The sequence below is a fragment of the Oncorhynchus clarkii genome, chromosome 17 (genome assembly GCF_045791955.1).
Source record: "Oncorhynchus clarkii lewisi isolate Uvic-CL-2024 chromosome 17, UVic_Ocla_1.0, whole genome shotgun sequence".
NCBI lineage: Eukaryota > Metazoa > Chordata > Actinopteri > Salmoniformes > Salmonidae > Oncorhynchus > Oncorhynchus clarkii.
In genome coordinates, this window is record NC_092163.1 from 50,425,545 (window position 1) to 50,440,830 (window position 15,286).

At 38.5% G+C, this 15,286-nt stretch overlaps 1 protein-coding gene across 4 annotated transcripts in view; it reads left to right on the top strand.

Moving 5' to 3' along the window:
* Positions 1 to 10,524, top strand: part of LOC139371042 (RAD18 E3 ubiquitin protein ligase) — a 72,524-nt gene extending 62,000 nt beyond the window's left edge. For 2 of the 4 annotated variants that reach the window (XM_071111083.1, XM_071111080.1), the window contains 2 exons: positions 5,779 to 5,834; positions 10,197 to 10,524. In XM_071111083.1, the coding sequence (XP_070967184.1) occupies positions 5,779 to 5,834; positions 10,197 to 10,316 (176 nt within the window). In that variant the 3' untranslated portion in view covers positions 10,317 to 10,524. Of the gene's footprint in view, positions 1 to 5,778; positions 6,404 to 10,196 lie in introns of those variants that run through there. The other 2 variants (XM_071111082.1, XM_071111081.1) reach the window with 2 other exon arrangements.
* Positions 10,525 to 15,286: the final 4,762 nt, after the last annotated feature.

Below are 15,286 nucleotides of genomic sequence, written 5' to 3' on the forward strand. Positions count from 1 at the left end.
TATTTAATTTGGTTACTTTTCTTATTTTCGTGAAAATGTTGCCTGCTGCCAGCAGAGCTAGCATAGCATTATGCCATGATAAACGTACACAAATGCTTGTCTAGCGTTGGCTGTAATGCATATTTTGAAAATCTGAGATGACAGTGTTAACAAAAGGCTAAGCTTGTGTTTGAATATATTTATTTCATTTGCGATTTTCATGAATAGGAAAAGTATTTATGTCCGCTGCGTCATGCAAATTCGTTTGAGGCTATGATTACGCTCCCGGATCCGGGATTGCTCGTCGCAAGAGGTTTTAATAATCAACATAGCGATAAAACCACTTAAACTGGTACAACACTTCCACTAACAGTTGGCACAAATACAACATATTTTAGACCATGCCCCCAAATATGCTAATGAGCTCCCACCAACATTTCAAAGTGCAGTGAAAGTAAGTTAAACAACAAGTCATTTTACACATTTTGGGAGGAAAAAACAAATGCGCTCTAAAGTATTGTTCACATTGGAAGTTTAATGCGACTCAAATCCACTCTAATCAGTTATTTTTCCTGCAATATAAACAGCCAAAAAGCACATGGAATCGGGGATTTCAAGCCACATTTCAAACCACTTTTGGGAATGTGCTAGAAAGCTAAACGGCTACCTAGCTAACTAGTTGACTACTGTGGCTAGCCAAAAAGGACTTGGGTTTTTAAAACAATACAGCCATAACAACTTACGTAAAAATACTTAATTCTTAGATGTTGACCTATATTAATTACAAGCAATATAGACAGCATACATGGTTAATAGTTGCCATTTACCTCTGCTGGATCACATTTATCAATAAAAGCGCTATTTTTTTGGGGTGAACAGAAATATATTATAATCAAGACATGGATGGAATAAATCATGTTTATCTTGAACAAATATAAAATAAACAAGGTTTTCATCACTATTGATGCTTATTGCTTTGAACTGAACAAATTGGAAGGAATAATTTTACATACAGAATTTTATGGAAATTATAAATTAGCCCCATTGAACACAAATTAAGGCAGGTCTACACACCACATGAGGGACAGAGTTTTACTATGTGTGTTCCAAATGTATTTCTTGCACTTGATGAATGTGTTCTGTGTCTTCCTGTCCTTCTTGGGTCCACACACATCACAGCGCTTATTTTTTCTCTCTCTCTTAGGGATCATCTTTAATATTGCATCAACTGCATCACTTCCAATCCCCCATATATTTTGGGGGTAAATATACATTAACATTCAAAAGTTTGGGGTCACTTAGAAATGTCCTTGTTTTAAAAAGAAAAGCACATTTTTGTCCATTAAAATAACATCAAATTGATCATAAATACAGTGTAGACATTGTTAATGTGGTAACTGACTATTGTATCTGGAAAGGGCTGGTCTTTAATGGAATATCTACATAGGCGTACAGAGGCCCATTATCAGCAACCATCACTCCTGTGTTAGCTAATCCAAGGCTAATTGATCATTAGAAAACCCTTTTGCAATTATGTTAGCACAGCTGAAAACTGTTGTCCTGATTAAAAAAGCAATATAACTGGCCTTCTTTAGACTACTTGAGTATCTGGAGCATCAGCATTTGTGGTTTCGATTACAGGCTTAAAGTGGCCAGAAACAGAGACCTTTCTTCTGAAACTCGTCAGTCTATTCTTGTTCTGAGAAATGAAGGCTATTCCATGCGAGAAATTGCCAAGAAACTGAAAATCTCATACAACGCTGTGTACTACTCCCTTCACAGAACAGTGCAAACTGGCTCTAACCAGAATAGAAAGAGGAGTGGGAGGCCCCGTTGCGCAACTGAGCAAAAGGACAAGTACTTTAGAGTGTCTAGTTTGAGAAACAGATGCCTCACAAGTCCTCAACTGGCAGCTTCATCAAATAGTACCCGCAAAACACCAGTCTCAACATCAATGGTGAAGAGGCGACACTTGGATGCTGGCCTTCTAGGCAGAGTTGCAAAGAAAAAGACAGATCTCAGACTGGCCAATAAAAAGAGAAGATTAAGATGGGCAAAAGAACACAGACACTGGACAGAGGAACTCTGCCTAGAAGGCCAGCATCCCAGTGTCGCCTCTTCACTGTTGATGTTGAGACTGGTGTTTATCATAATTTGGTTTTAAGCCAGAGAGGTTAGAAAAAGTTTCTAGATCCTCTATGAGGCTGTGGAGGGATTCTACTTGTGGATTTAAAAGAAAACATGAATCATCAGCTTACAATGACACCTTTGTTTTTAAGGCATGGATTTCTAATCCTTTAATATTATTGTTGGATCTAATTGTAACAGCTAACATGTCGATGCCAATAATAAATAGTTATAGTGCCTATAATGGACCACCTTGTTTTACTCCTCTTGACAGTTTAAAACTTTCTGAAATGTAGCCATTATTTACTATTTTACACCTAGGGTTACTATACATAACTTTAACCCATTTTATAAGAGATTCTCTAAAATTGAAATATTCCAGGCATTTACAGTGCCTTGCGAAAGTATTCGGCCCTCTTGAACTTTGCGACCTTTTGCCACATTCCAGGTTTCAAACATAAAGATATAAAACTGTATTTTTTTGTGAAGAATCAACAACAAGTGGGACACAATCATGAAGTGGAACGACATTTATTGGATATTTCAAACTTTTTTAACAAATCAAAAACTGAAAAATTGGGCGTGCAAAATTATTCAGCCCCCTTAAGTTAATACTTTGTAGCGCCACCTTTTGCTGCGATTACAGCTGTAAGTCGCTTGGGGTATGTCTCTATCAGTTTTGCACATCGAGAGACTGACATTTTTTCCCATTCCTCCTTGCAAAACAGCTCGAGCTCAGTGAGGTTGGATGGAGAGCATTTGTGAACAGCAGTTTTCAGTTCTTTCCACAGATTCTCGATTGGATTCAGGTCTGGACTTTGACTTGGCCATTCTAACACCTGGATATGTTTATTTTTGAACCATTCCATTGTAGATTTTGCTTTATGTTTTGGATCATTGTCTTGTTGGAAGACAAATCTCCGTCCCAGTCTCAGGTCTTTTGCAGACTCCATCAGGTTTTCTTCCAGAATGGTCCTGTATTTGGCTCCATCCATCTTCCCATCAATTTTAACCATCTTCCCTGTCCCTACTGAAGAAAAGCAGGCCCAAACCATGATGCTGCCACCACCATGTTTGACAGTGGGGATGGTGTGTTCAGCTGTGTTGCTTTTATGCCAAACATAACGTTTTGCATTGTTGCCAAAAAGGTCATTTTTGGTTTCATCTGACCAGAGCACCTTCTTCCACATGTTTGGTGTGTCTCCCAGGTGGCTTGTGGCAAACTTTAAACAACACTTTTTATGGATATCTTTAAGAAATGGCTTTCTTCTTGCCACTCTTCCATAAAGGCCAGATTTGTGCAATATACGACTGATTGTTGTCCTATGGACAGAGTCTCCCACCTCAGCTGTAGATCTTTGCAGTTCATCCAGAGTGATCATTGGCCTCTTGGCTGCATCTCTGATCAGTCTTCTCCTTGTATGAGCTGAAAGTTTAGAGGGACGGCCAGGTCTTGGTAGATTTGCAGTGGTCTGATACTCCTTCCATTTCAATATTATCGCTTGCACAGTGCTCCTTGGGATGTTTAAAGCTTGGGAAATATTTTTGTATCCAAATCCGGCTTTAAACTTCTTCACAACAGTATCTCGGACATGCCTGGTGTGTTCCTTGTTCTTCATGATGCTCTCTGCGCTTTTAACGGACCTCTGAGACTATCACAGTGCAGGTGCATTTATACGGAGACTTGATTACACACAGGTGGATTGTATTTATCATCATTAGTCATTTAGGTCAACATTGGATCATTCAGAGATCCTCACTGAACTTCTGGAGAGAGTTTGCTGCACTGAAAGTAAAGGGGCTGAATAATTTTGCACACCCAATTTTTCAGTTTTTGATTTGTTAAAAAAGTTTGAAATATCCAATAAATGTCGTTCCACTTCATGATTGTGTCCCACTTGTTGTTGATTCTTCACAAAAAAATACAGTTTTATATCTTTATGTTTGAAGCCTGAAATGTGGCAAAAGGTCGCAAAGTTCAAGGGGGCCGAATACTTTCGCAAGGCACTGTATATATAAACCCCAGTCATACTTTATCAAAAGCCTTCTCAAAGTCCACTATGAAAAAAAGGCCTGGTTTCCCAGATATTTCATAGTGTTCTATTGTTTCCAGTATTTGTCTTATATTATCTCCAATGTATCGTCCATGTATAAAACCTGTCTGATTAGGATGAATAATATCTGACAAAACCTTTTTAATTCTATGCGCTAAGCATTAAGCTAGAATTTTTGCATCACATCGCTTCTTGTTTCTACTGGCTGTAATCTAGAATGATGAAAACATTTAGTTCTGGAATTTTACTAACATCTCACTCACATATATAGTTACAGCAGGCCAAGGTATGAGACTCAGACACACACATGCAACAACATCACTCACACTTACTTCCGGTATTGGAGTTGTTGGTTCTGTGGGTTGAGTGGATGGGGCACCAGCATCCTTCTCTTGAATCATCCTCACGATGACTGCAGAAGCTGAGGTCCTTGGGATATGTTGCCTCCCCTGGATTTGAGGTCTGGAGCTTCTCTCTGTTCCAATATGGGTTCATTGCCATCCAGATGACAAACGAGATGTCGAAGAATACCACAAGTGGCCAGCGTAGGTTTCTTCTTTTGCCACCATCTTGTCTAAATTGTCCACCTCTGCTTTTGTGGCATTGAAATCATAATTGATTACTGTTTTTTTTATGTTCCTGGACACAGATGAACCCATCCCTATGCAGCGTACTCATAAGTACCACATTTTTGCCTTTCTTTGGCACGTAGGACACAAGGGACGTGTCGGCCGTGAAGACAAACCTAGAGGAATTGATAGGCCGGTTACGTGTATTCAACAGCTAAGGTAGGAGCTCTTGCTTGTTTTTTTTTGTACTGTTCCTACCATCGTCAGCTTCCTCTTGAGGAGCTCCTGTCCCAGCTTGTGCAAAGTAAAAAAGTTATTGCATGTGATGTTGTGGGCACTTGGGTCCCTGTGTCACATTCAGGCAAACCTCATCCCTTGGTTTTTCTCAGGGACTCCTCCTTCTGACTTCCCTGTAAACACTTGCCTGTTCCACACATATGATTATGATTAAGTAGCATCACAGGCAGCCCAGATCTTGATTCCATATTTTGCGGTATGTACTGCCTGAAGGGGCAGCGGACCCTAAATAGCATAAGATGCTCATCAACAGTAACGTTGGGCCCAGGGTTGTAAAACAGGGGAAGGCGGTCCACCCACTTGTCCCACACTGATTGCAGCTAGCTTGTCTCTCTGCCGCCGAGCTGGTCTGGTGTCTCATTTATCGAAGCAGATAATCCTGGAAATAATGTGGAAGGTTTCCAGAGACATTGTGCACGGAAAAGTTATCTGCCAGTTTCTGCATCACACAGGGATTCTGTGGATTCCCTATTTGGATCTGAAAACACCAGCAAGGGTAAAAACCCAAAGTTTGCACACAAAAAAGCATGCCTTGCCTCCAAATTAGTGCAGTCCAGAATAATTTACTGGATGGTGTCTGGGATGAACAGTTAAAAATAATACTTTATGTCCTGCCCATGAGTAACCGCCATTCGTGTTTTTCTCTGGTTTCATCTTTATCACATTGGCGGCCATGCAGGGTGGCTCATTCCTTCGTCAAGAAGACCATTCAATTTCACCATTTTTTGACATACATATTTCTCCTCCTGCAGGCTGCAGGCTGCTGATGAGCTGGTTGCTGATGGGCTGGTCCTGGGGCTGGCTGAGGGTAAATCTCATCCTCTTCTTCCAAGTCACTGTCAGACTCCGAATTGATAGAGACATGATCCTCATACACATAAAATTATTCATCTTCCAAAGTGGAAGAGACTCCTTCCACACTAGCTTCTCTCTCTGTAAAACATATTTCTATGTCCCCCTGAGCAGAGGTTATTTTTGACATACTGATCGATTGTGGTAAGGAGCCACACATGCAAAACTATTTATTTGTTGTGTCCCTCCCCCAATTTGTACCTGGCTGGGGTACAGTGTGGAAAAATACTTCATTTTTATTTTTACAATATATCAAAATAATGTATTGTAATAACATTGTGCAGGTTCCCGCAAAACATTGTTTAGTTTCACACACTACAAAGGGTAAAGAGTGCCAGAAAAGCGGGAGACAGGCAGGGAGACAGACAGACAGGTTATTGGTGCTATGTTGAAATAGCAGGCCCAGGGGGGAGTGAAGGCACACAGCAAACCTTTTTGTTAATATTTTATTTGTTTTCACCCACACACACACTTTTCCACACTTTTATTACCATCTGGTCCAGGGTAATAAAAAGAATGATGGAGGCTACTGTGTTCTTGGCGTCCTTCAATGCTGCAGATATGTTTTGGTACCCTTCACTGTAAACTGTGGGACCTTATATAGACAGGTATGTGCCTTTCCAAATCATGTTCAATCAATTGAATTTACCACAGGTGGTCTCCGATCAAGTTGTAGAAAAATCTCATGGATGATCAGTGGAAAATGGATGCACCTGAGCTCAATTTTGATTCTAATAACAAAGGGTACGAATACTTCTGTAAATAAGGTATTTCAGATTTTTGGAAACATTTCTAGAAACCTGTTTTCGCTTTGTCATTATGGGTTATTGTGTGTAGATTGATGAGGAAAAATTTGTATTTAATACATTTCAGAATAACAAAATGTGGAAAAAGCGAAGGGGTCTAAATGCTTTCCGAATGCAATGTAGTTTTGAGTGTGTGTATCTGTCTAGACAGATTTTCCACCAAACAAAAGTGTGCGGTTGCTGTGACCTAAATGGCATAGTGGATTCAATTTCAGCAGGGCTTTTTTATGGATTGTGAGTTAAGTATCATTGGCAGAAATCAACTAAAATGTCTATGTGGTATACGAGGGTACCCACGGTGCTGCATCCAACTCTGAACACATGTAGAGCTATGCCACCCCTTTATATTTATCTGAGCCACTCTGGCTGCATTTACAGGCAGCCAAATTGTGACATTTGTTTAACTAATTGTAAATAGAGCCAATGTGAAAGTAACTGGTGTGATTGTTCAAAATACCAAATAGTGGAAAAAAGATCAGAATTGGGTTGCAACTGATTTCTGCTCTATGACGCTCATAAGTTACACAAGTTGTTAGAAGGTAATGGGTTCTTCTACATAGGAAATCCCAGGACATCAAATCAAATCAAATTTTATTTGTCACATACACATGGTTAGCAGATGTTAATGCGAGTGTAGCGAAATGCTTGTGCTTCTAGTTCCGACAATGCAGTAATAACCAATGAGTAATCTAACCTAACAATTCCAAAACTACTACCTTATACACACAAGTGTAAAGAGATAAAGAATATGTACATAAAGATATATAAATGAGTGATGGTACAGAACGGCATAGGCAAGATGCAGTAGATGGTATCGAGTACAGTATATACATATGAGATGAGTAATGTAGGGTATGTAAACAAAGTGGCATAGTTTAGAGTGTATCACTAGCCACTTTAATAGGTCACGTAGTTGCTGTCACAAACTCCAAACTCCACGCAGTTGTCACTGGATATTAATTTCCCAGTGAGCAAACAATGTATTTACTTAAACCAGTCATATAAATTCATTTTGATCAGGTTTTTCCATTGACTGAAAACATTTTTTTTTTTAAATATGTAACTTTCACATATTAACAAGTCCAATACAGCAAATGAAAGATAAACTTCTTGTTAATCTACCCATCATGTCCGATTTCAAAAATGCTTTACAGCGAAAGCACAACATATAATTATTATGTTAGATCACCGCCAAGTCAAAAAAACACACAGCCATTTTTCCAGCCAAAGATAGGAGTCACAAAAAGCAGAAATATAGATCAAATCAATCACTAACCTTTGATGATCTTCATCAGATGACACTCATAGGACATCATGTTACACAATACTTGTATGTTTTGTTCGATAATGTGCATATTTATATCCAAAAATCTCAGTTTACATTGGCGCTTTACGTGCAGTAATGTTTTGATTCCAAAACATCCGGTGATTTTGCAGAAATACTCATAATAAACATTGATAAAAGTGTTATTCACAGAATTAAAGATAGACTTGTCCTTAATGCAACCGCTGTGTCAGATTTCAAAAAAACTTTATGGAAAAAGCATAATCTGAGAACGGCGCTCAGAACCCAATCCAGCCAGAGAAATATCCTCCATTTTGGAGTCAACAGAAGTTAGAAATAACACTATAAATATTCACTTACCTGTGATGATCTTCATCAGAAGGCACTCCCAGGAATCCCAGTTCGACAATAAATTACTGATTTGTTCCATAAAGTCCATCATTTATGTCCAAATAGCCTCTTGTTGTTAGCGTGTTCAGCCCAGTAATCCATCTTCATGAGACGTGAGCACTTCGTCCAGACTGAAGAAAAGCACTGGAACAAGAGCTAAATCTGCCGGGAGCACGCGTCACGAGCCTGAGACACTCTGCCAGACCACTGACTCAAACAGGTCTCATGAGCCCCTCCTTTATAGTAGAATCCTCATTCAAGTTTCTGAAGATGGTTGACATTTAGTGGAAGCCTTAGGAAGTGCAACTTGACCTCATAGCCACTGTATTCGGTAGGCCAAGCTTTGAAAAACTACAAACTTCAGATTTCCCACTTCCTGGTTGGATTTTTCTCAGGTTTTCGCCTGCCATATGAGTTATGTTATACTCACAGACATCATTCAAACAGTTTTAGAAACTTCAGAGTGTTTTCTATCCAATACTAATAATAATAACCATATATTAGCATCTGGGACAGAGTAGGAGGCAGTTCATTCTGGGCACGCTATTCCTCCAAATGTGAAAATGCTGGCCCCTATCCCAAAAAGGTTAACAACCCGAAAACCTGTTTACCCCTTGGTGTTAATTAATTGTGGAAAAAAATCAGGGAGAAGAACATATGACTACTTCTCAGGATTCTGTGCGTCGCACTGGTGATAAGCAGCAGAGGGAACAGAGAGGGAGAAAGGTTGGAAAGTTCAGGAGAAAGCATTCTCTGGGATTTTATCATTTCAGAGAGGAAATCAGCAGACCGTGGAAGGTCAGGTGGGGCATTTCATTCAGAGCTAGAGCACAGATAAGTCTTTCAAAATGACGATTAAGGCAGCCCTCTGCACCTCTCTGATTCAGATGGGTTGGGTGTAAATGTGGAAGACAGATTTCAGTTGAAGGCATTCAGTTGTACAACTGACTAGGTATCCCCCTTTCCCCAAAAGCCTTTTGTTTCAGACTACTATTTCCTTTGATGTCATGGATAAAGTCAATTCCTTGTGTCAACATTTCCAAAATAACACTTCAGTCACCCCACTGGGGGATCACTGGCCTAGATACTAGGAGAATGACCTGAAGGGCCACCATAGCTCTTCTTGAGACTATGCCCTTTGACCTGCAGCACCCTGCCAGGCCAATGCTCTACATGTTGTGATATCTTACATGTACCCCACAGTGCAGAGCTGTCGGTGACCTGCTGCCCCCTGCAGAGACCTGACCTCCACATGTTGACCTTCTGTCTGTGTTAGTGGGCATGTGGCCACAGAGGAATGTGAGCGGAGAACAGAGCAGGGAGAAATCCTTTATGTTATAAGCCTTATGCTGTGACAGTGGACAGTAGATTAGGACCTGTACTGCATCCAGACCACCATGCCTCACACTTCAACATATCTGTACCAATTCCCTGGAAACACACTGTTGTCAAGGAGTGTTTTATTCTAGCTATATCATTAGTGGGGATACCATTTAGGGATGGGAGACATAACCTAAATGTTCTACTATTATTCCCCCCCCCCCCCCCCCCTCCCCCCCCATGCATGCAGAGATGGCTATGCTGTAACTATCTGTGGTAGAGCAGCCCTGGGTGTGATTTGGTCAGGGCTGTATAGGGAACAGCCACATAAGACAGGACTCATCAGTGCAAATAAAGACACCTTTTGCTGCCCATTTGTCTGTGAGAGAATTGTTCCATAGAAGTCATGAATTGTCATTTTTTCTAATAATATGATTTGGTCTTTCTGCTCCATTAATCTGGGGCTTGATACATGACCAAAAGCCCCAGACTCACTTATGAGAATTTCTCTCTCCAGAGTTTCAGAGAACGCCTCGAGTGGGAAGCGGGCTTTCTGCTCTGCCCTTTGTCGTGGGAAAACGAGCACGGAAAACCTGAGGAGGAATGCTGGGAAGAGAACAGGAAAGATCTGAGCTGAACTCTGTTAAACGCCTTTACTTTTCATTAAGCACATTTTCAGGATATGGCAAGTTATGCAATATATTTTATACACATGTGTCTTTTTCTAAGTATTGATATCTTTATAGGAAATTACATTTTTTTTCATGGACTAGTCACTAATTGTTCTTGACATGTACTGTCAAGTGTATATATTAACTTTGTAATAAATATTTCACATTTTACAGTACTTTTTAGTTTTTGTGTCATGTGTATATTGACCAACTGGTCATCAAATTCTTGACAATTTTTAAATTCTTGACAATGTCAGTTTAGCATACACATGGAAATTATATAATTGGATCTCTATGATTCCTTATGATTCAACATGTCTATTATTCCACAATCCAATAACAACCTGCCAATCATCCCATAGTTCTCCCCTCACTTAGCATCTGGCATCTGTAGCTGAAACAGATTCACCTAATGCAGAAGAATTCACATATAGTAAAAACCAAATAGAGGAGGCTTTGCATGCTAAGACCCTGTGAGAGATGCTGTGCTCTCATTGTGTGCTTCATTATAAGGCCATAGGCTGAGCGGGATGGCAGGCGGTCTGCTTATCGTGGATATATTTTGATGGGCGTAAACCCTCTCACGTCGCCTCTTCCGCGGTCTCTATACAATACATATGATCTTGGCACCTAGAACCAAATCTTGTGTGCGCACAGGCCAGCTAATATTAAGTCTGTCATGAGAGACTACTATACATGCACTCAGTGTTAAGTCTTTGGGTTAAGGTGCTTAGAAGTTCTATATGGAGTGATTTCATTGCCAACAGATTGTATTTTAATTGTATCATTTTGAATTTGTATTAGGATATTATATTAGGATTATAATATTCTAATATTTGTGTCTAATATTTTTGTCTAATGCACAACTTGAATTTCATGATTTGAAATTGAATGAATGTTGTGTTCAATTTAAATGTTATTTAAAAACTGAATTGAATATTCAAATCCTATATTTATATATTACATTTCAATAGGGTAGATATTGGATTATATTGTCTGTGTATCAAATTTACAAACCATAATTTCAAGTTAATCAAAGTTCAATATATTGAACTTCTCAGATGCATTCAGATTCCGTTTTCAATTCTCTAAATTCAGATTAAAAACCAGAGACAACATCCTGGTACTTTGCCAGCCAGGAAAGGTAGAGGTGAACAGATTGAAGCTAATGCTCTCTGTGGTAAAACGGAAGCTTCTGGCGGTTAGTTTCTGGTGGTTTCTGAGGCCAATGTTGAATGTATTTTCTTCTTATGAATTTGGCTCTAGTGTTTGAACCGCTTTGGCTTTAAGCTATTATGAACCCATTCATGAAAGCTGAGACTGGAGCATGGATGTGCTTTCTTTTCCCCTCTGATGATCACATAAACAATTTGGCTCCCATAAGAATATACAGTGCCTTCAGAAAGTATTCACACTCCTTGACTTTTTCCAAATGTTGTTGTGTTACAGCCTGAATTTAAAATTGATGAAATGTTGGTTTTGTGTCACTGATCTACACACAATACCCCATAATGTCAAAGTGGAATTTTGTTTGTAAAACATTTTCCAAATTAATAAAAAATGTGTCAAATAGTATTCAACCCCTTTGTTACGGCAAGCCCAAATCAGTTCAGGAGTAAAGATTTGCTTAACAAATCACATAAATTGCATGGACTCATTCTGTGTTCAATAATAGTAGTTAACATGATTTTTGAATGACTACCCCATCTCTGTACCACACACATACAATTATCTGCAAGGTCCCTCAGTCAAGCAGTGAATTTCACACAAAGATTCAACCTCAAAGACCAGGGAGGTTTTCCAATGCCAATCAAAGAAGGGCACCTATTGGTAGATGGGTAAAAAATAAACAAAAGCAGACATTGAACATCCCTTTGAGCATGGTGAAGTTATACAATACACCAAGTCACTACAAATATACAAGCATCCTTCCTAACTCAGTTGCCGGAGAGGAAGGAAACCTCTCAGGGATTTCACCATGAGGCCAATGGTGATTTTGAAGCACTTACAGAGTTTAATGGCTGTGATAGGAGAAAACTGAAGATGGATCAGCAACATTGTAGTTACTCCACAAAAATAACTTAATTGACAGAGTGAAAAGAAGGAAGCCTGTACAGAATAAAAATATTCAAAAACATGTTTGCAGCAAGGCACTAAAGTGGTACTGCAAAGCATTTTGCGAAGCAATTCACTTTTGTCCTGAATACAAAGTGTTATGTTTGGTGCAAATCCAATACAACACATTACTGAGTACCACTCTCAATATTTTCAAGCATAGTGGTGACTGCATCATGTAATGGGTATGCTTGTAATTGTTAAAAAAATAAAATAAAAAAAAAACAGAATGGAGCTCAGCACAGGCAAAATGCTAAAGGAAAAGCTGGTTCAGTCTGCTTTCCAGCACACGCTGGAAGATGAATTCACCTTTCAGCAAGATAATAACCTAAAACACAAGTCCAAACCTACACTGGAGTTCCTTACCAAGAAGACAGTGAATATTCCTGAGTTGCCGAGTTACAGTTTTGACTTAAATCTGCTTGAAAATATATGGCAGGACTTGAAAATGGTTGTCTAGCAATGATCGACATCATACTTGACAGTGCTTGAAGAATTTTGAAAAGAATAATGGGCAAACATTGTACAATCCAGGTGTGAAAAGCTCTTAGAGAGTTACCCAGAAGACTCACAGCTGTAATCGCTGCTAAAGGTGATTCTAATCTGTATTGACTCAGGGGTGTGAATTCTTACTGTTATGGAAATTGTCATGTTGGTGCTTTTCTATTTACCAATTTCTATGTTCTCTGCTTGTGCTTTTCTAAAATCAATTTCTGTGTTCATGCAAGTGACTGATTGAACAAATCCTCACTATCAGTAACTGCAATTTGGCATTACACCCAAAACCTTGTTTAGAGAAAGGGACATCTCAGTTTCAAGGTCTCAGCTTAGCGAGATTAAGCCTCTTGAGGTATTAGTCTGTCACATGCATGACCCAGTATTGGTCGTCACATGAATGAAGCAAACATTAATTGTAAATGATGAATAAGCTAAATACAAATATAACTTGTCAGTATATAAGGAAACTAACGGGACTTCCCCGTTAGAGCTTCTGACAGACTTTCACTATGGTGCATTAAGTTTGTTGAAACCCTCCAGCACAGTGACAATAAACAATGATTCATTTAAGATTGACTTTGAGTGTCCCTGTGTAAAAATTTGCACAACATTATGTACATTATGATAGGTTTGTAAAAACATACAAAACCTATTAATTATAAATGTAGAAATGAATTGATCAGTAATCATGAAAAAATATATATTTAAATGTGAGTTTGTGAGAGTTAGGCTATATGGAGAAGATTACTGAGTAGTTTGGTTTATCAGGCTGACCCCCAGTCTTCGCTAGAAGTTATTGAGGGATGATGATATTTTGGCAATGTGAAGATAAAAATTCTAGAGTATGGTACCTCTGTTTCTGATAGTAAATTCTCTATGTGAGGTGCGGCAGTGGGAAGGGTGAAGGTTATCGCAGTATCTTGTTTTATGTAGATGGATTTCAGTGTTAACCTGGAAGAATCCATTGAAGGTTTTAGGTAAACTGTCAGGTAGGTATGAATATTTGTAGATGAAAGTGCATAATTGGCATACATTAATGTCGTAAATAGACAAGATATTGAGTTTCTTAAACAAAGGTGCAGATGAAGCCAGGAGGTGGCTAGTCTTGCAAATTTATTTTGTATGTTGAGTAATTTGTGTAGGTAGGAGGTACTGGCACAGACAATATTACAGTAAATTAGATATTGGTAAATTAAGCTATAGTATCTTTCTTATACCAATAGATTTTATCACTTTGCTGCATACAAATTGAATATGATCTTTTCAGGATAACTTTTCATCAATTAAAATTCAGAGAAATCTAGTGGATGTGACTTTTCATTCCCAACAATTGAGATTCAATATTTTTTTATTGTGAATACAATAAAGTTAGATTTTTTTCACATTCAAAGATAATTTGTTTATCTGGAACCATTCAGAACATTTGGTCATGCCTGATTTGGCTTCAATAATTAGTGAATAACAAAGGTACAATTATTGAACCCAGTGGAATAGCACAGGATACCTTGGCCCTGGTAGATGCACAGTTGTTTACATAAACAAATTATTCTTTATCATAAACAGAACTATAAAGCCAATTATATTTATAATCATGAAAACTGTAATAATGCAATTTAGAAATAAATATTTCATGATCAACCGTGTCAAACGCTTTGGTTAAATCTAAAAACATGCCAAGAGCGTATTCATTGTTGTTCAGGGCTGTAAAGATTTTATCCACAGCTTGTAAAAGAGCCATATCTGTAGAGTAGTTTTTACGAAAACCATTTTGGTGCTCACATAGAATACAGAGAATTTAAATGTTTCAACATTGCACCAATTCTTCTAGGATTTTTGAAAAACATGGTAGGAAAGATGTTGGGCAATAATTTGTAAAATATCTTGGATCCCCAGATTTATAGAGCGGGATAACTTTGGCAATTAGAGGCTAAGTAATCGAGGAAGACACTGATTTCACCAAAGAGGCACCAATCTCATCATGACCTTCTGCTGATATCTTTAAGTTACCAATTACCTCCATCACCTCCATTACATCAGGAAGATCAAACTGAAGCAGAGAAGGGAAATGTCCCTTAATGTAATCCAAGGGATTTCCCTTTCTCTATTTTCTTTGACAGAGAGGAACCCACATTCACAAAAAAGTTTTAAATTCACATGAAATAACATCAGGATCACTATAGGTCTTATTTCTAACAATACATTGAGATGGGATAGTTGTAGATGCCCTTTTCTTATTCAACAGTTGATTGATGATTTTATATTATTTAAGGATTCTTAGATTTTGTTAGTGAATATATATTTTTGGGGATGTCCGAAGTAGGTG